The sequence below is a fragment of the Magallana gigas genome, chromosome 4, assembly GCF_963853765.1.
Source record: "Magallana gigas chromosome 4, xbMagGiga1.1, whole genome shotgun sequence".
Lineage (NCBI taxonomy): Eukaryota > Metazoa > Mollusca > Bivalvia > Ostreida > Ostreidae > Magallana > Magallana gigas.
In genome coordinates this window covers 57,782,908-57,805,622 of record NC_088856.1, presented here as the reverse complement: position 1 = coordinate 57,805,622, position 22,715 = coordinate 57,782,908, and the positions used below count along the sequence as shown (strand labels likewise).

At 35.5% G+C, this 22,715-nt stretch overlaps 1 protein-coding gene across 2 annotated transcripts; it reads left to right on the top strand.

The window, feature by feature from the left end:
- Positions 1-3,809: 3,809 nt before the first annotated feature.
- On the top strand, positions 3,810-20,733 carry LOC105321041 (uncharacterized). Of its 2 annotated transcripts, none has more exons than XM_066083231.1 (3): positions 3,810-4,258; positions 13,215-13,415; positions 19,697-20,733. In XM_066083231.1, the coding sequence occupies exons 1-3, from the start codon at positions 3,841-3,843 to the stop codon at positions 20,377-20,379; spliced, it is 1,302 nt and encodes a 433-aa protein (XP_065939303.1). In that variant the 5' UTR covers positions 3,810-3,840; the 3' UTR covers positions 20,380-20,733. The 2 variants fall into 2 exon arrangements, with proteins under 2 accessions (XP_065939303.1, XP_034307264.2); XM_034451373.2 differs by having other exon boundaries at positions 13,212-13,415.
- Positions 20,734-22,715: the final 1,982 nt, after the last annotated feature.

Here is a 22,715-nt window from a genome sequence, read left to right as displayed (position 1 = left end):
GAATTGATGGACATTCTTGAGTTTATTTAGCATTTTTAAAACAATAACATTAATGTTGGATTTTTTCAACTAATGTGAACTAATGATAAGGTACTTGGATTTCAGAATATGTTTTTAAAATATGATTTGCTTATCAATTTTCATTTTTATTAGCTTTTTTAAGCGCTCATTCTATTAATTGATTTGTGTGAAAAAATTACTAAAATCGGAGTTTCTTTCTTATTAAATAGTCAATAATCTAGTTTTTCTGTCAATTCATATCTTTATGTAAGGTCTTCATAATATGTAAAAATCAGAAATATTTTAATATTGGTAACATAAAAAAATAATCAAAATATCTTCAAAATTTAAGAAAATTAGAGGAAATGCGAACTAAGCAATATTAATTTTAGTTCAAATATTAAATCCAACTTAGTAGTATAAACTGATAGACTTTCTGATATTTTGTCATTTCATTGAAGAATAGAAACTTTATATCTTAAACAGATGTCTATATAACTGCAGATAACTACATTTATTTATAACATCCGTTAAGTTGAGGAAAAAGTAGTGACCTTGACCTGACATTGATACGAAAACAAGAAGGTCAAATTTGATTAAACGGAAAGAATCATTTGGTTATATAATCTGTTTGACTGTGTAAAAATTTTATGAATTTCTTAATATAAGAAGGATGTCTGATAACGAGAAGACTCCTTCCTTAAATCGCTGTAGAGAGCAGTGACAACTTTCTTTTATGACGCTCAAATATTAGCTTTTGTGCTATTCCTCCGCGTGTTTCATAAAGTGCAAGTCAAGAGGAGAGGTCGTGAAAATTTGAAGAAAAAAAGATCAATGAAAATATGTTAAATTGTAATCAGTGAAGTAAAACAATTTCTTCAAGGAGTTAGCACATTCGATCATTGATCGATCGTTTCCTTACAGCAATTGATGTATGTTTACGTTTTACAGTGTCTTACATCGCTGTCTCACAATGGACAAACCGATCTAACACATGTAATGATTCGAGAATCTTTTTTAATTTTTTTCCCGCCAATAAAAATCTGCATACGTAAAGCGGTTTTCTTCTCCATTCTGGGTAACATAATTTACCTGTTTTATAGCGATTATAGCTGTGAAGCATTTATACAGTATCCGTTGTTGCATTGATCAGTTAAACATATTTCAACTTAATAATCAATTTGATAACTTTATCCATCGAAGCCATAGCTCATACCTAGACCGCATGGTATGTGACACCACCGTTGTGTTTAACGGTTTTCATATATTGAAGTCTAAGTATTTATAGATCGGTTGTTATAACTTTATTAAATGTAGTTATCACTGCATAATAATATAGAAAGAAAGCAATGTATACGTATATTTTCCGGGCATTAGCAAGGCGTTTGATAGGGTGACCGAGTGAAGGCCTGGACTCATGTTCAAACTTTACAAAGTTTGGCCAAGTATTGTCCTACATCACCAAATTTCATCAAAGCACACTAAATTCAATTGTCCTAAATCAATATGAATCGGAATAGTTTCCAGTAAAACAAGGTGTTCGACAGGGAGGCGTACTATCAACCTGCCTTTATCATGTCTAGACGGTACTATGCATGCTTTACAGTATGGTAGCCCAAATACAGGTATAACCATCATACCTAGCAGAGGCGAGCTCAGGAGAGCAAGTGCACGCAAGCGCTCGCCAAAATCCCCTGTACCCGCCACACAAATTTTGGCAAGCGCTCGCGAGCACTCGCTTTGCTGAACACGCCTTAGATGTCCTCTTTGGCAGATGACTTGTCCTTCATTGGTATTTACCGCGTGTGCTCTAAAGAGTGTTAGATACTGCATACAACTACTTTTTAGTAGCCATGGAGGTTTACATTCAGCCGGACTAAACCATGTATTTTAAAGCTCCGCTACAAATATTCTATATAAGATAGAAATCCCGGCATCTAGGTCCTGCAAAAGTGTATTGTGAACAATCTAATAATCATCTAGGAATTGTTTTATATCAAGAGTGGCATTTCCGAATGAATGAACAAGGCACGCGAGAAAAGGCAAACATTCTACTTTGCACATTATTCGTAATTTAAACCGTAATACTGTATCTAATTTCAAAAAGTTGTGCTACCATCAGTGCTTTATGGGGAGTAACACGTCTCTTACAAATAAAATTCAACTCAATACATTTCAATAAAATTATTTGGAGGAACTCACTCCATTTACTGAAACCTTTTAGATTAGACTTGTGTTAGTCTTTTTACGATGTCTTACTTGTAAGTGTAGAGCTTGACGTTCGGAAGAAATTTTTTTTTCTGGAGATATGTTGTTTAATTAGATACAAAAAAAAAGTATTTCCCGGAATGTTGTTTTTACCTGCACGACCTATCATCAGTCAAGCTTGGCTTTATCCACGATACGCTAAAGGTTCTCCGATCATAAAACCTCAGAGCATACTTGTTGGAATGTTTGGATGATAAATCTTTGTCTAAAAAACACTTTTTGGAAGAAAAATTTCGGCAACAATGTTATTGCTTCGTACCTTTCTCAACGGATATCTCATGACCCTGACTTACTTGGTTTTTAAGGGTTTTTATTTTTTTTAACAGAAATTTTCACATGGTCAAAACTCTCCTCGAATATATGAATAGGAATATACCTGAAAAATATATAAAAATTTAACTTTGCAAAATTGCTCTCCCGAGCGTTTTTACTGGAAGTCTATTCCGTGCGGCAAATTGTTTTTATTGTATGTTTCAACATTCTTCTTGTGTCTGTCCAACAGCCACTGTGATAACTTATGGAACGTAAAAACAAACTGATTCGATGTAGAAAAAATAGTGACCTGACTGCAATTTCCTGATTGGTCTGTCCTTTTGCCGGTTAATGTCTTTGATACTAGCACTCTGATTATGTTGTTAAACTGTACCAGGTATACTCAATATGTTTAGCAAAGATATTCAACCATTACTTAAATTGTTCTTTCAAATAAACTGGGATCCAGAATCGTCTAAATGTCCGTGAATAAAATGATTACTAGATAGATCATATAACACTTAACCGTTACAAAAATTCAACTTCAAAAAAATCAAAAATGATGGATAAGCAACAATCAATTATTAAATTGATTACATCGGTGTAATTATAAATTTTATTGCCTATAACTTTAGTTCTCTCTAACGACCCTCTGTTTATCAAGATATCCTATAATATCCCCTAAATAGACATATTGTACATACAACTTTATCTATTAAATGAAGTTAGCCTTCACCAATGAAGGACTGAGATGGGCTGTACCTTTATCAATTCAATATTATTTATGGTCATAACTCGGAGTGGCTACGGAAGACCTTCAAAGTGTTTTGCAACAAGCTTTGCTTTTAATTAGATTGTCATATTTCCGAGTTAATTCTATTCCTAGAAATTATAAAAGTTGCATGTTTATTTCATATGAAATTAAGAAAAAATTATTACCATAGCATTACAAGAAAAATTAAATTTTAAAGTCTCTTGAAGCCATTTTAAAGCAAAGAAGATTTTTTTTAATCTAACACGTTAGACAATCGATAAACAGATATATACATGTAGTATATAATGATGAAAAATGTACCATTTTGTTTCATTATTTTGGTGGGTTTTTTTCTTTTATGCCCCCACCTCCTTAAATAGGATAGGAATATTTATAAATATAGATTAAATCTAGAGAAATTATCAAAAATCTTCATCATAATTGATAAAGAACTTCGTCGACACGGAGATATAAATTCAGGAAATAGCCTAGTAATCAGGTAATGTTTAAGTTTCGGAGCGAATCGCTTGTAGTAGCGAATTGACTTGTTACCGGTGTACCAGGGAATGGCGACTTTCAGTTTGACTAAGCTTAGGTTTTTCGCCTTGATCAAAACGTTTCGGCCATCGTATGCAAATTTCAGAAACATCCACAGTAGTAATGATATTGTGTTTAGGGAGGGCTTAGAGCGGTATGTAAGTGAACACGAACACGCGCTGGCTGCCTGCCAAATCTACGGAAATCACATCGAAAAGGAGGAGAGGGTGTCGGAGACTTTCGGAGAGACCACATTCTGGAGATTTGATTGGTATGAATATCGTGATACAACGACGAGAGAAGAAAAAATTCTTGGAGTGCGATCTAGGACGGTGTTTGCCCGGGGATATGAAGCGATAAACAATTACATTAAAAACGGAGGCAAGTTGCAAAATTCACAAGAAGCGATCGCATTTGCTGCTTTGAAGAGATTTTGTTTCAAGAGAGGTAAGCACGTTAAAGACGTCTTTGTGAATTAACTTGGGATCCATGTATTTCTAGTCTGGTGCTTTACCATTCATCTTTCCAGGCATATTTCCAAATTACTACATTCTACAACAATGAAGGTTGAACCTGTTAAAGTTAACTTTTTCAGGTCCAGTACAATCACTAGCTTGAATTACTTACATTATCTACCAGGTACATTTATTTACCTACCAAAAGTACATTTTTTTATAGCTACCCAATCATACGTTTCTCTTAAATGGGCATTTGTTCAAAAAGTCGCACTTAGGTGCAGTAGTAATTTTCAACTTTGAACAGTCAGGGGTGCGACTAAAATCAATCATTTTTAAAAATAATTAGTGCTGAAACGAATGTTCGAATATTCGCGAATGAATAGTAAATTTCTAATATTCGAATGTATATTTAGCATTCGAATATTCGACTACATGTTAAACACCCATATCAAGCACTGTAAACTATGCAGCATCGTGTTATTTCATTTTACTCGGAACGAAAGTAAATATAAAGCCATCTATGACTGTCATGCTTGGTAGAGTCTATTACTTAACCCAGTAATAGACTTTTCCGCCATGCTTGTTTACCTTGAAAGTAAAAGCAGGGTTTACATCGAACGGAGACAAACATTCTGGATTTTTCAATTCATGTCAGACGCTGAAGAAAAAAATTGCTTAACTGTTTGAACGAGTGTGAGTACGGAGAGTTAATATCGAAAGGTACATCGAAAGCTTTTTTTTTTAAAGATACCTCGATATAATTTGGTTTTTTTTAAATAAACAGAACATTTCCGGAGTTATGAGCGCTATCAGTTTTCTGTTTAATACTATAACAAACATGGCGGAAATATTTGGACTGACTTACGAAGTTACGTATCGGTCTCATACAGGAGTCAGGACTGCAGTATATTATTAAAGAAGTAATAAATCTTTTGATTTAATCTTTTGGAAATTTGTTAAAAATCAGTATCTTATTATTTGCTTAAAAATTAAATGCGCACCCAATTCAATGGATACTCATGCATTAATTAAGTGTCAACTTCGAACTGACATGTTTAAGCAGTCTACACATACACCCACTTAGTAATACAAACTATCATATATGCTTAATACATTGTCTATGACGTCTACGAATATTCGAATACGAATCGAATAGCACTCACGAATATTCGAATACTGATTTATGGTATTCGTTTCAGCACTAAAAATAATTGATTATTTTCATTTCTACTGACTTACAAACTTGCCAATTGATAAAAAATGATGAAATACAGTCATATTCATTTTTCAGAGGTCACTATATCTTAAAATAAAATCCAAATAGTTGCATGTATAACTGTTAAATTCATCATTAATCTAATTTAAAAATGATGGGTTTCAGTTATTAATAAAATTCACTTTTATGACTAGAAATCATCATTTTTAAATAAATTGGTAAGTCTGGACGCATTTATTTATCTCATTTGTTTTTCGGGGCCCACTAAATTATTTTGGTTTCAACTGTGGGTCAAGGTGTTTCTCTACACATGTGACCATGGCAGGTTAGTGTTCTATGAAGTAAATCAATGAACTTGGGAATGGAAATATGGTGAAAACAAGTCATATTTACAAAATAAAAGATGTGTACATTATATGTACAATGTAGTAAGTAGAAATGACAATAATCAGTTATTTTTCAATGTGATGGATTTCAGTCTTTCAGTGCAACTTCAGTCAAGGTTCTAAAAGTTTTGAGGCTATGTTAACTGTTTATGTGTTACCAAACAGCTACCTCTTAAATGGAATCACAAAGAAGAACAGTTCTGGTTAACATGATAATCAATTGGTAATAATTCAGCACAATCTGAAGTTATCACACATATCCATGCCTCATCGCACACAAGGTGTCATGCAGTTACTCAAACAATAGAAATGCATGTTTTGCTTAAAATGACTAAAAAGCACCAATGTTTAACTGTTTTTGCCCTGGGTTGCTTTTTTAGCTCACCGAGACGAAGTCGGGGGAGCTTATGCTATTGCCATTGGCGTCTAGACCTGTTTAAAGTTTGTGTTGCAGGTCCTGTATCTAAGTAATTACTTGTCATATCTTCACCAAACTTGTATGGATGATGCATCTGGACCTTCTTATGGATTTGAAAGACTTGGATGCTGAATCTAAGCCCTGAATTACAGATGCTGGAGGAGGTTAAGGTTTTTGGAGCAGGTTAAAGTTTTTGGTGCAGGTGCCCTTTGATAGCAATTTCTAAGTTACTACTGGTCCTAACTTCATTAAACTTGCATGGATGGTGCGTCTTATAATACTGATGCACCAGACAGGCTTGAATGCTGAATCTGAGCCATAGGTTTTGGATGCTGGAGGAGGTTAGGTTTCAGAGCTGGTTAAAGTTTCTGGAGCAGGTGCCCTCTGATAATTAAATCATAGTTAGTACTGGTCTTAACTTCAACAAACTTGCATGGATGGTGCGTCTTATGATACTGATGCACCTGACAGGCATGAAATTCAGAATCTGAGTCATAGGTATCGGATGCTGGATGAATTTTTTGGAACAGGTCACATGTTTTATAGGTAATAGCTTGCATAGTTGTTTAAACTGTGATATAAGTGAATCGCAGAGGTACAGTACCGATCAGACCCAACCTAACATAAAGTAAACCCCAACTAAACCCCAGGATTTTCTGGGTTAACTCTGGGTTTACTCTGTGTTAACTAGAGTGGACCCAGAGTAAACCCAGAGTGGACCCAAATTTTCAAAAAGTAAACCCAGAGTAAACCCGGGGTTTAGTCGGGGTTTAATCTTGTGTTTGGTTAGGTCTAATCGGTACTGTACCTCAGATGCAGAGCCTGATCTCCATTATCAAAGATGCTAAAAAAAATTTCCTACCTCACTCAAACCTGCTTGATAGAAGTGTTTGTTGTTAAATAATATAACATATGATTCCTATGATATAGTATTGTTGATATGATACACTATTGTATTATATGATACAATATTACATCAAAATGATATGCTATATTGTTAAATGTTATGTGATAAAATATGATATTGTATCATTTTTTTTTAGCTCACCTGAGCTGAAAGCTCAAGTGAGCTATTCTGATCACATTTTGTCCGTCGTCCGTCTGTCCGTCCGTCTGTCCGTCCGTCTGTCCGTCTGTCCGTCTGTAAACTTTTCACATTTTGAACTTCTTCTCTAAAACCGCTTATCCAATTTCAACCAAATTTGGCACAAAGCATCCTTATGTGAGGGCGAATATAAATTGCAGAAATAAAAGTCCGATCTGTATTCAAAGCGGAGAAAACCTTGAAACTGTAGAAAAAGGGGGGTGCATTTTTAAAAATCTTCTTCTCAAGAACTAATTAGTTCAATTCAACGTAGTTTAGCATAAATTATCCTTATGGGAAGGAAAATATAAATTGCAAAAATTAAGTGCTAATTCTGATTCAAATCTGAGTTATTACGAAAATAATAATAAAGGAAATGCGTGTTTCAATCAGTTTAATAGCTTCGGGCTCGGCATACGGTAAGAATTACCTACGGTAAAATGGGTAGGCAAGACTTGGTCTGAGCAAAACAAAAGATTGGCAGGTATTAATCTGCCAATCTCATTAAAATTTCGGGATATTTGATGGACCAGTATATTTGTATTCGCTGTAAATATTGCTGCAAAATAATGCGTATTTGGAATTGACGATTGCCGATCTGCCCCGGCTTTTATTTTGCCACGGCCCGGGTTTGCATACCCATTTTATCAAGACTCGTATTCCATACTTCTAAAACGAGGTTCTTTGTTTAACTATGATGAATTTACTTGCAATGCAACCGTTCGCGTATGAAGGGAAAGTTTTGAAACATGCAAAATATATTGGGGCCGATTTTGTGAAGTAAATTAAGGCTAAATATTTCAATGCGTTGACAGTTTTCACACATGACGTTGGTGTTAGCTTGTTCTGATTTTCGTTTCGTTTTCATTATTTATGCTTTGTAACCTGGGAACTATCGTCTGTATTTCGTGATTTTTACGTATCAAATAAAACAGAGACTTCGGTAAATCAAACAGTTAACAGTTTACCTGCGCAAATTAAGCAATATCTGATGTAGGGGTACTGAAGTACAATTCATTCTATCGGTAATTCGGCATTATCTTTTGCGTAATGGTAGATTAATGCAATAGGTTTTGTTGAGATGCTCGGCATTTTCTCGAGTTTATTCAGTTTAAATAGAGTTTGATATCGCTGACGGAAATATGTAGGTATATACATGTATATATATGATTCATTTAGAAAAAATAAATTGTGTTCTTTATTTGTTATACATGTAGTGCATGTTTCTTGTGTTTAATTGTTACCCTACAATTTCTATTTACTAACCATATTTGAGTGTTAAGCTTCGAATTATAAGCAAGATACAGAGATTTGCTCACAATTCTATGTTTGTACACAGATCTTAAAAGCTACGGATTAAAAAAGTAAAAAAAATTGTCAAAATTTATTACGAAAATTTTCAAAGTCTGTTCTTCCAGAAACCAACTTATTGAATTGTAAACTTAACCTTTATAGCTCACCTGAGGGTGGGGCCACAATGGGGGGGGGGGGGGTCGAAGTTTAACAAATGAATATATAGAGTAAATCTTTAAAAATCGTCTTCTCAGAAACTAATTGTCCAGGAAAGCTGAAACTTGTGTGGAAGCATCCTCAGGTAGTGTAGATTCAAAGTTGTGAAAATCATGACCCCCGGGGGTAGGGTGGGGCCACAATGGGGGGTCGAAGTTTAACATGAATATAAAAAGTAAATCTTTAAAAATCTTCTTCTCAGAAACTAATCGGCCAGGAAAGCTGAGACTTGTGTGGAAGCATCCTCAGGTAGTGTAGATTCAAATTTGTGAAAATCATGACCCCATAGGGTAGGGTGGGGCCACAATGGGGGATCGAAGTTTTACATAGGAATATATACAGTAAATCTTTAAAAATCTTCTTCTCAGAAACTAATCCGCCGGCAAAGCTGGAACTTGTGTGGAAGCATCCTCAGGTAGTGTAGATTCAAAGTTGTGGAAATAATAACCCCTGGGGGTAGGTTGGGGCCACAATGGGGGGTCGAAGTTTTACATAGGAATAAACAGAGTAAATCTTTAAAAATCTTCTTCTCAGAAACTAATCAGCCAGGAAAGCTGAAACTTGTGTGAAAGCATTCTCAGGTAGTGTAGATTCAGAGTTGTGAAAATAATGATCCCCAGGGGTAGGGAAGGGCCACAAAGGGGGGGGGGTCAAAGTTTAACAAAGGAATATATAGGGTAAATCTTTAAAAATCTTCTCAGAAACTAATCAGCCAGATAATTCTTTATAATTGTTAAGACTTTGGCCCCAGGACAATTCTTTGGCCTCACGAGAAGGTTCAGAGTTTGATGTACGTTTATATCCCATATATAAACTATTGTTAGGGATCTTTTTGAGAACTGCAATACTCAACATATGATATGACTATAAAATCATCCTGTTAGAAAAGGGACTAATGATTATAAACATAAGAATATCCAGGGGAAAATGGATTTTATTTATACAGGATCTACATGTATTATTGTAAATTGTCCAGATAGTTTGTATTATGACTCCTTTGAGCTGATTTTATCATAGCTATTGTTCCTCAGGTGAGCGATGTGGCCCATGGGCCTCTTGTTATTTAATGATATGATATTGTATTATAATATTGTAATGTATAGTATTGTATATTATGATACAATATTGTATATAGAGGATATCTATATTGTGTGATTTTATATTTGCTTTATCCAACGAGTTGAAATGGTGTATATATTTGCAAGGCTTGCCGAGCGAATATAACCATTTCAACGAGTTGGATAAAGCAAATATAAAATCACACAATCATAGATGTTCTATTTATCTCATAATTGATTTATATTATGAAACTTTTGAGACAGTCCCTTATATGCTTATATGACCTGTATTTTTTTCTTCAACATAATTATGTTCACGATTAAAAACGATGATGCAATGTTGTATAATGCGGCTATTGTGACCTTGCGCAATACAATTTAGTATGCCATTCCTGAGATAAATCTAACTGTTTTAATGTAAAGTTTCACTGAAATAAACCTTAAAATAATTTTTTAGCTCTAAATAATTTTTCTTAGAGCTTATTCACTTGATTAAATGGAAATTCCGATTAGGAGACTTGAATAATCAAGTTTGTTGACATACACAAAGTTGCGAATGCTCGTTAGTTTCAATTGACTCGAACAAGGAACAGTTGTTGATGTTTAATAAAACAAATACTAGTCTAGCCTGAAAATAGTGAATAAGGATGCTTACTGGTGGTGGAATTAAAGTCTTATGAAACATTATTTCGGTAAGTTCTTGTATATATAAACACAACCAGAGCGCTCTGTTTTCATCACGTCGTCAGGATGAACTCCTTGATTGTTAACATAATTTGCAGTTTTATAAACTTCACAAAGCAAATTAAAAGTTGGAAGTGGGCTAAACTTATCAAAAATCTTGACAAACAAGAAAAAAGGGTCTTGTGGTTATGGTTATGAATACCTTTGCAACACACACCCCACCCCCCCCCCCCCCCCACCTTCCCCCCCCCCCCCCCCCCCCCCCTCACAATAGCCCCCCGGTTCCGACGCCTGTGCTACGCATTGTAATTTAAATCTTTGACAAAATCAATTTTATATCAATTTTTGTAGTAGATATAGTTATGTTGACAGTACTAGCAAATCTTCGAAAATAGGTCCCTGAAGCGTTGAAGCAAGGGGTTGTGTCAAAAATAGTTCGGAACGGAAGTATTTGATAAAGCATCACCCGTTTGTAATAACAAAGGTTTATCACACGGGTAATATACACCACACATATGAGATAATTCACTATATAACATGATATTGTATCATATCATATGATACAATGTTCAGGGCCTGGAAAGGGACCGTGCCATGCACCATATGCGCAAACTGCCGAATATTGGCGCAATGCACATATGGTGCGCTGCGCCCAGCGGCGCGCCACGCAATCATATTGTAAAATACGAAAACACATTATTTCGTAGTTTGTGATTTTATTGTAGTCCGCGTTTTCGGTAATCTTCAATCAATGGAATTGAGTTTGGAATGGAATGATAGAAACGCCATTTGATCAAAGACATGCCACTGGCAATGAAATCTAACGTAAGATTTCACTTCCCCATGGACATAAAACAATGATATCTATGCAGTTCCCTCCGGTTTGTGTTTATTATTTAGGCTTGCACAGATGCACTCACTTTGCCCTTCACACTGCAAGTTGTGAATGGGTGTTTTGTCCAGCAAAATCGTATTCTTACCAAGCAGAGAAATTCTTTGGTGCCCAAAATATCTGATCGGCTTCTTAGACTTTGATTAGATCTAAACAATGAAGAAAATCTTGATCATTGTGATGGTTTTAAAAAAAAATGGAATTCTTTGAAAAAGCATATTTTCTCTGTTCAGTGACTAACATCCAAACATATTTAAATTTTTATTTTGGATTTAATTACATAAATTTAAAATTGTCAAAGATGCATGTGATGACTGTATTATCGTAATCTGATAGTATTTCTAGTTATGTATGACAGTTAATTTGAAAAATGGCCCACCCCATTCTATTTTTTCTCGGACCCATAAATTTCAAAATGGTCCCAGCATTTTATGAAGCATGGGGCCATTGGCCAAACCAGTTGTTTGTCCTTCCCAGGCTTTGAATGTTGTATCAAATTATATTGTATCATATTATACAATATCATATAATGTATTAGATATGATACAGTATAATATAATACAATATCAATATGAGATCATATGTTACAATATTGTGATGTATTATGTGATATGACATTGTATCATATGATACTATATTGTATTGATCATATATTATGATTTAAATTTGTATTATGTGATCAAATACAATAATGTATGACATTAGACAATGTCATCTCAGATGTTACAATATCATGTTGCACCATTATATATTACGGTATTATATTGTATTATATGACTTTGAATTATCATACAATTTTTTTTACATATGATATACGATTATATTGTGTCAAAACAGTATCCATGAATATCCAAGATCATAAAGTATGATTTTCATATAATATGTTAAAGGTGGTCTCATAAAGGTGATGCCTCATAAAGGTGATGCCTCGTCTCGGTTAGCTTTGTAATCTGTGATTACCTATATGTGTTAAACTACACAGTACAGATATAGGTTTACATTTCCTTTCGACTTTTGTCTGTTTTACATAAAAAGCAAAATTTCATAAAGGTAGCTAATCAAACCTATTTCAGGTAGGTAAATAAAGCTATGTAGGTAAATCAAGCTACATAGCTAAATCTAGTGATTGTACCGGACATGCTCCTTTTTTTTAAGTTAAAATGTGAAAAAAGTTGTATGTAGGTGAATAGGTAAGATAATCAAAATGGAAAATTAAAATTTATAAAATTTACATATTAGTATGTGTAAAATTATCACATATGGCCTCCAGCATCCCGGCAAACACATATTCGGACATGTGCGGATTCCACCTATATATATTCTCACATGGCAAAATGTTTAACAATCAGACAGGTTTAATTGACAGTTCATATAGCACTTGCCTACAGATCAGGAGAGGGTTTAAATCACAATCTTGTCCATCTTTATTTCTCTCATTCACATCAAGAATGGGATTCAGACCCCTAAGTAAAATTCAGACTTATAAAATATACATGGTATTAAGAACTTTACAGATAAATAAGCCTTAGAACTGCCTGGCAAACAAAATCCTACCTTGGAAACTGTATTGTCACACACACAATCAGGCTGCTGAAGGATGGACTTGTGAATTTGAAATTTTTGACAGCCAATTTTAGTTTGCAGGACTTTAGACTAATAGCTCCTGAGATATAATGGAATTTTATTTTATTTCAGAAGAACATGAAAAGTCTCTGCAGAAATTAAGTTACAAAACATCAGAAGCGCATGTTGCATCGATTGTGTCGCATCATCTTTTATCCCAGCTGCTTCCCTACCCATCCAACTACTTTGTGGACAGTTATTACACCAATGGTAAATCAGAAGTCTACTGTCCCTGTGGGTGTGGGGAGCCTATAAACTTTGGCAGTACACTGACTGGTGAGTTGTACAAAGTATACATATATGTACATGTATGTGTAATACATGCATGATATAGGTGTTAAATCATGATGGTACACAGTTTGGTGAGTTGTTTGCAGTATATATATATATATGTACATGTATGTGTATGTAATACATGGCAGTACACTGACTGGTGAGTTGTTAAAAGTATACATATATGTACATTTATATGTATGTAATACATGGCAGTAGGGTATAGTCCACTAATGCATTTTGCTTAGGGGTTAATGTTAACGTTGGGGTTCATAGCTCCGGTCCTAATTTCCGTTCAGCAACAAGGGACCTCTTGAATAAAATGTCATCAAGTTGTCTCTTTCCTGTTAAAATTTGTGGTGTGAAGTCAGATTCGTTTTCCTGCAAAATGCGTCTGTATTGAAAAACTGAAAATGAAAGTAAAAGTAGGGAATTTCATAGTTTTGAAAAGGGTGTACATCAAACAATTTCAATTCTTTTCTTTAAATGATAATTCAATTTTGACAATTGCTTTTAAAATTGCAAATCCTCTTTTCTGACATGTGTCAGGCATTTTGATTTAAAATGTCCCAATAAATGTATATACACTCTGCATACATAAATGTACAGGTATATGTATGTTATACATGCATGATGTAGGTGTTAAGTCATGACGGTACACAGTTTGGTGGGTTGTATACAGTATACATTACATACATGTACATATTTGTGTATGTAATACATGCATGATGTAGGTGTAAAACCATGACAGTTCACAGTTTGGTGGGTTGTACAAATAAGATAAGATAGTTTATTTAAAACTAAAGGCCCAGAGGGTGTACAATTATTATAGATGAATTCCTTAATTAGAGATTACACATACAAAATAGTTCATATGAACTTGTAGCAGTTGGGTAAATGTACATCAGTATTGCCATTAACATATTTACAAAATACATATCTATGATGTACAGTATCGACCAGACCCATTCTATCAGAGAGCAGACCCCAATTTCAGAAGCAGACTTTGAAAGCAGACCAGAGTCTGGTCTAACTAACAGACCTGTTTATCAGGCTATTTTGTCGACCAATTAGTGTTTCAATTAAGCAAATCTCTGGTTAGCTGGTTAAACGCATTGACCAATGAGAGCACCGACCAAGCAGATCTCTAGTTAGTTGGTTTAATGCATTGACCAATGAGAGCACCGACCAAGCAGATCTCTAGTTAGCTGGTTAAACGCAGTGACCAATGAGAGCACCGACCAAGCAGATCTCTGGTTAGTTGGTTTAATGCATTGACCAATGAGAGCACCGACCAAGCAGATCTCTAGTTAGCTGGTTAAACGCATTGACCAATGAGAGCACCGACCAAGCAGATCTCTAGTTAGCTGGTTAAACGCATTGACCAATGAGAGCACCGACCAAGCAGATCTCTAGTTAGTTGGTTTAATGCATTGACCAATGAGAGCACCGACCAAGCAGATCTCTAGTTAGCTGGTTAAACGCATTGACCAATGAGAGCACCGACCAAGCAGATCTCTGGTTAGTTGGTTTAATGCATTGACCAATGAGAGCACCGACCAAGCAGATCTCTAGTTAGCTGGTTAAACGCATTGACCAATGAGAGCACCGACCAAGCAGATCTCTAGTTAGCTGGTTAAACGCATTGACCAATGAGAGCACCGACCAAGCAGATCTCTAGTTAGCTGGTTAAAAGCATTGACCAATGAGAGCACCGACCAAGCAGATCTCTAGTTAGCTGGTTAAACGCAGTGACCAATGAGAGCGCCGACCAAGCAGATCTCTGGTTAGTTGGTTTAATGCATTGACCAATGAGAGCACCGACCAAGCAGATCTCTAGTTAGCTGGTTAAAAGCATTGACCAATGAGAGCGCCGACCAAGCAGATCTCTAGTTAGCTGGTTAAATGCATTGACCAATGAGAGCGCCGACCAAGCAGATCTCTAGTTAGCTGGTTAAACGCAGTGACCAATGAGAGCGCCGACCAAGCAGATCTCTGGTTAGTTGGTTTAATGCATTGACCAATGAGAGCACCGACCAAGCAGATCTCTAGTTAGCTGGTTAAAAGCATTGACCAATGAGAGCACCGACCAAGCAGATCTCTAGTTAGCTGGTTAAACGCATTGACCAATGAGAGCACCGACCAAGCAGATCTCTAGTTAGCTGGTTAAACGCATTGACCAATGAGAGCACCGACCAAGCAGATCTCTAGTTAGCTGGTTAAACGCATTGACCAATGAGAGCGCCGACCAAGCAGATCTCTAGTTAGCTGGTTAAACGCATTGACCAATGAGAGCGCCGACCAAGCAGATCTCTAGTTAGCTGGTTAAATGCATTGACCAATGAGAGCACCGACCAAGCAGATCTCTAGTTAGCTGGTTAAATGCATTGACCAATGAGAGCCCCGACCAAGCAGATCTCTAGTTAGCTGGTTAAACGCATTGATCAATGAGAGCGCCGACCAAGCAGATCTCTAGTTAGCTGGTTAAACGCATTGATCAATGAGAGCACCGACCAAGCAGATCTCTGGTTAGTTGGTTTAATGCATTGACCAATGAGAGCACCGACCAAGCAGATCTCTAGTTAGCTGGTTAAAAGCATTGACCAATGAGAGCACCGACCAAGCAGATCTCTAGTTAGCTGGTTAAATGCATTGACCAATGAGAGCACCGACCAAGCAGATCTCTAGTTAGCTGGTTAAAAGCATTGACCAATGAGAGCGCCGACCAAGCAGATCTCTAGTTAGCTGGTTAAACGCATTGATCAATGAGAGCACCGACCAAGCAGATCTCTAGTTAGTTGGTTTAATGCATTGACCAATGAGAGCACCGACCAAGCAGATCTCTAGTTAGCTGGTTAAACGCAGTGACCAATGAGAGCACCGACCAAGCAGATCTCTGGTTAGTTGGTTTAATGCATTGACCAATGAGAGCGCCGACCAAGCAGATCTCTAGTTAGCTGGTTAAAAGCATTGACCAATGAGAGCACCGACCAAGCAGATCTCTAGTTAGCTGGTTAAACGCAGTGACCAATGAGAGCACCGACCAAGCAGATCTCTGGTTAGTTGGTTTAATGCATTGACCAATGAGAGCGCCGACCAAGCAGATCTCTAGTTAGCTGGTTAAAAGCATTGACCAATGAGAGCACCGACCAAGCAGATCTCTGGTTAGTTGGTTTAATGCATTGACCAATGAGAGCACCGACCAAGCAGATCTCTAGTTAGCTGGTTAAACGCATTGACCAATGAGAGCACCGACCAAGCAGATCTCTGGTTAGTTGGTTAAAAGCATTGACCAATGAGAGCACCGACCAAGCAGATCTCTAGTTAGCTGGTTAAATGCATTGACCAATGAGAGCACCGACCAAGCAGATCTCTAGTTAGCTGGTTAAACGCAGTGACCAATGAGAGCACCGACCAAGCAGATCTCTAGTTAGCTGGTTAAACGCAGTGACCAATGAGAGCACCGACCAAGCAGATCTCTGGTTAGTTGGTTAAACGCATTGACCAATGAGAGCACCGACCAAGCAGATCTCTGGTTAGTTGGTTTAATGCATTGACCAATGAGAGCGCCGACCAAGCAGATCTCTAGTTAGCTGGTTAAAAGCATTGACCAATGAGAGCACCGACCAAGCAGATCTCTAGTTAGCTGGTTAAACGCATTGACCAATGAGAGCGCCGACCAAGCAGATCTCTAGTTAGCTGGTTAAACGCATTGACCAATGAGAGCACCGACCAAGCAGATCTCTAGTTAGCTGGTTAAATGCATTGACCAATGAGAGCGCCGACCAAGCAGATCTCTAGTTAGCTGGTTAAACGCATTGACCAATGAGAGCGCCGACCAAGCAGATCTCTAGTTAGCTGGTTAAACGCAGTGACCAATGAGAGCACCGACCAAGCAGATCTCCAGTTGACAACTCATTTGCATTCTCATCATCTGTAGTGAAATTATCTTTTAAATGACAGTGAAAACGCAATTTGTGTTTGTTTACTTGTAAAAGTTACCTTTATTCTTTAAATAACAATGGTAAATTCCATCTCGTTACAAAGATATAGAATTTTAATTGTTTATTTTCCTGCTAGATAAATCTATCTTTTCATGAATATAGATGAAGGAGGAGCAAAACCGACCTCATTGCTTTTGTCCGTGGGATATCAGGTGGCCATTATTGTTTGCCTAATTTTAATGTTTTATGTAATGTGTTACATATCTGTCTCGATTTTGAATATGCTGAAAAGCTGTAAATTTGAAATATATACATGTATTATGAGTGTTTAATATTGTCATTCAGGATTCTCTTACTTTTGCTTGTTTAAATAGGATAACACTCACATGAACTAAAAATAGCCCTTCAATTAGGGGAAAACACATAGGCCTATGTCATTGTTAATGAAAGTATTTTTACTTCCTTGTAGGAAAAGAAATATTTTTTATTGTTTAAAATTTGATATCTTTGTTACCTGATCGAATTGAGTACATTGTATTATAATCAACAGCATAAAGGTAACTTTTATAAGTAATCAAACACATGCATTTTCCCAGTCGTCCAAAATTGATGAAAATTATAGCGTGTATAGCTTTAAATGTTTATATACAGTGCACAAACATGTATATAGATACACTTCTTCTTTATGTATTTTTATTAAATTAATACTTTAAATTAGTTATTGATTTTAATTCCATTGAGTTTTATCATGGTGTGCATAAATGTACGTTATTAAAAGATAACTGTTTTTTTATTTGACTTTCATTAAGTCTCTTGGTTAGTATACCCTTTTTTCATCCTAAATGTGATCAAATACTTGTGTTGTGAATTATATATACATAAATATATATATAGAAACAAAATGTTACCAAATTTTTATTGAGGCTGTGTTTCTTGATACCCCAGGAGTAAGACGACAGTTATTGTAACGTGATTTGCTTAATGCTAATTGTAGAGCTAGACTTCAACAGATTTGCATCTTATTTAATCAAAAGTGCATTCTTTATTAAATTCCCATAAATCTGAATTTTTATCCATCCCTATTAAATCCAAAAAGTTCTTGGCAATGAGTTTGCCATTTTGTAATCAGCCACCTGTTGACTACTAGTAGTGGTGAGGTCAAATTATGTCTGTTTAACCATTCCTGGCGAAGCGCACATTTGTCTCATGTTTTGGTCATACGTTTATGGGGAATTTCCTGAATTCGATTTACATCCTCCATTTTGTCTTGAAAGTAATTTTGCCTGTGCTTAATGCACAATTGCTGCTGAAAAATGAGACTTCTTGGTACATTTCTATTTGGAATATACAAGGGGCTGGGTGTATACAGGCGGTAAGATAAAATACGGGTCTGTTTTACACTTCCGTGTGTAAAGCTGACCCCAAAAGCAAACCCTGAGTAATCCTAAAGTAAACCCCAAGTGGATGCAGAGCAGACACAAAGTTTTTAAAAGCAGACACTGAGAGCAGACATAGGGTTTAGTTTGGGTCTGCTCTGGTTTTGGGTCTGGTCGACACTGTATGGTGAGGCCCATAAAAAAATGTTTGTGTCCACTTTTTCGACAGACCCTAGTTTACATATTGCAGATGCAGATGTTAAAAGTATTGTTTTAGCAATGATCATAAATTTCGGGGGGGGGGGGGGGTAAAAGAATTTGTTTTAGTTTATTTTTATGTAATAAATACACTTTTGCATGTAATTTATGTTCTCTTGGCATCAAAATAACCTGATAAATGTATTTGTTAAATTGTTATAGAATGACAATATGCTTTCATAGTTTGTTGACAAGGCTGTTTCTGTAAATCTCAAAATCTTTTTGTTGCAAATAAACAGAGACAACTTAGCACCTAGTTTAACGAGACAACATGTTCAATTATGAGATATTTGAAGTAATTAACATTTTTTTACCTTACTAAAATAACAAGTTGAAATAGTAGCTATTCAATTGTTTGATAGCCATATATGGATGTATGTTAATTTGTATACATGTTATATATTTTAAGATGCAACTATATATCCTATATGCATGTATCAAAATATAATTAAATACACACCAGGTTTATAGAAACAGGTGCAGTTACTTTTTTGTTAATTATCAATACTAGGGTGTCAAGCAGACATTTGACAAAAAGTAGCCAATTATGAAAAAATATATTATGGCAAAAAATACAAAGGGAATTTTATTTAAAAAAAAATATGCATAGTTAATTAAATGATCTTATCAAGGGTCTTTAATCCCATTGTGATTTCTGATAAACAGTTGTTACATAATTAGCATTGAGTTTTGATACTTTTTTTAGGTAGTCCTAATCTTTTCTATGGTTTTGCTGATGCTGTTCTTCTACCTTCAAAAAGAAATCAATATACGGATACAGAATACAGTACATCAGCTGTTTTCTCTGTGAAAAAGAAGACTGATGAAATGTATAGACACAGACTGGCATACCAAGATTTGATGTATCCCAGTTCAGACTCAAATGAAGAGGATGGTATTTCAAGTGAAGAGCACATATCAGAAACAAATATTTGTGATGAGACACTGCTGTGTAAACAAGCAATTGCTGTGTCCTTCTGCAAGTACCGGAATTTCCTCAACAATGACAACAGGAGAAATGATTTAAGCAACTTTGTTCCTGCAGTGCCAGTTTGTGCCATAACAAATGATGCCTATCAGTTTGCCGTGTATCACCCTGAACTTGATTGTCTCTTGAAAAGCACAAAACCACTGAGACTGTTTGATGAGGATTACCATTACCTTAAGTTTTCAGCCATTGTTGACTTGTGGTTAATGATATATCACAGTTTGTATTTTAGCCAGCCAAGTCCACACATTGCAGATAAGCTAAGAGGAACAGCAAATCTTATTCCTCAACTTGGGGAAAAAAGGTTTGAAAATGTTGTCAGAAGTTCTCACTGGTTGTTCTTGCCCCATCTTTGTCAGAATCCTTTTTCTAGGGTTCCAAAACTACGGTTTTATGATTGATCTGATGTATTTGTAATTTGCTGTATGTGCCCCCAAAACGTAAGTGCGGTGTATTTTTTATTGTCATTTGTCATATGATCAATTCAAATATATAATGCTTACGTAATGGCGTATGCACGAGAATGTTTTAATGATCTGAAATCTCCGGTAAAGTTCGCACATGTATATGTTTGGCGTACCATAAGCGTAATCTCATCAGTTGTCAATTGTTATTCAAGATTGTATGTGGATCTAGCCTTAGTGTGTGATTTGTGCTTTAAGTTTATTTGCTATTACATGTATATTTCAGTTTCCAACCTCGGTGAGAGAGGTCTGTGAGCTGTTTTATTTGGCCAATAAATACATTTCCGAATACTTTTTTTTGTGTCATATGCATCGCACAATTTAATTCAAAATAATTGCACAAAATTATTCAGAATGGAGGATGATGTTGGGTATAACATGTCTTCGTGAGAGTGTTTTAAAAAAATGTCAAAGGTAATAATGACAACATTTGAAGTTGAATGTCCGTACAATTTTTGCGCATGAAAGTTAACGTTACAACACATAGTAATATCTTAAACTGTGGCATTGTAGTGCTTATGAAGAATTTTAAACATCATTCTTATATGTGAAACTTTAAACTCCGCCTGGGGCCCAAGTTTTTGTCCTTGGGGTCACAATGTTTACAATTTAGAATTTCCACTATATAAACTACACGTTTTTGTGTAATTTTTGGCATTTCTGGTGCAGTGGTAATTAAGAAAAAGATTTTAAAAACATTTTTCCTATGTATCCCTATGTTGAACTTTATTTTTTGGGTAAAAATTTGGATATCTAATGCAGTGGTTTTTGAGAAGAAGACGTTCAAACATTTTCCTACGTATTTCTTTGTTAAACTTTGAACCCCGCCTGGGACCCTAGTTTTGGTCTGGGGGTCACGAATTTCACAGTTTAGAATTTACAGTATGAAAACAAGTTTTTGTGTAAATATTGGCACTTCTGATGCAATGATTCTTGTGGAGAAAATTTTAAAGTCACACACTCTATACTCAATGTTTCGCAATTACGTGTACATGTATCTCCCTTTAAAAAAAAAAAATTAAATTCTATTCCCTTCCTATGCTTTTTACAAAGTTTAATTAAATTTTGCCTAGTGGTTTTGGAGAAGTAAAATTGTGAGAAGTTTACACACGGATAGACGGACGACGGACAATGGGTGATGAGTAAAACTCACTAGAATCGTCGGTTTAGGTAAGCTAAAATGAGTTTGAAAGATCCCTTTCCATTTTGTTAAATACCAAATAAACACGGATATTGGTATTTTGCGGAACGGAACGAAATGAAAGAAAATTTTCTGATAACATCATAAATCATCATTAATTTCAATGTATTATAAATATGGCTATTAATTATTTTTTAAATGATGTTATCTCTCCAAATTCGTTTGGTATAATTTAAAATTCTTCTTGATGTAAACGTGGTCTGCTAGCTTGATTAACAGACTCAGTAATTCTCCCGTAAACTCCCATAAAAAAGAAATAATTTGTTTTCAATCGAATAAATGCTGTTCATGTTATGATATTATTCATATTTTGAATGTTTTTAAATATTCCGTCCGTTCCGTTAAATACTAATATCCACACGGGTATTGGTATTTTGCAGAACGGAACGGAATCAGAACTTGTTTCAGAAGTAAGGTAGGGAATAAATTTTAAACCTTTTTAATGCAAATGTGCTTAGATATTTTAAAAACTCTATTTTATACATGCCTATACATAATGTTTTTGCTAAGTTGATCAACCTTCTAGTAAGATCTCCCGTCAAAATAACAAGTTATGTATCATAAATGGAATAAAAGTTGACGTGTAAACAATACAAGAACACAAACGCTGAAATGATCAGCACATTCGCAAGATGGTTGAATTGAAGAAATGGTTTGTTAGCTTGCATCGTCTATCCCAAAGAATATAGAAATAAAGAAATGGCGAGTGGTTCTTATATTATTTGTCATATTCTAAAAAGTTTAAAACATTCCGTTTCGTTACGTTAAATACCAATACCCACACGGGAATGTGTGGTGATAACGAACAGTGTTTAAATGCAAAAGTCAAAAGAAAATTACAAAACAGGAACACAGTGAACACGGACCTCTTAAAAAATAGAGGTGGGATCAGGTTCCATGGAGGATTGCGCATCCGCTGCTGACCGGTCACAATCAATCGATTTGGTTGAACATCATCAAAACTCAGTGGTTTAAGTATATACTATACACACTTTGGGCGTTTGTTCATAGTTACTGAATTGAATTTTATACAATCATGGCGTATATGTATTCAAAATTGCACATTTTTTCG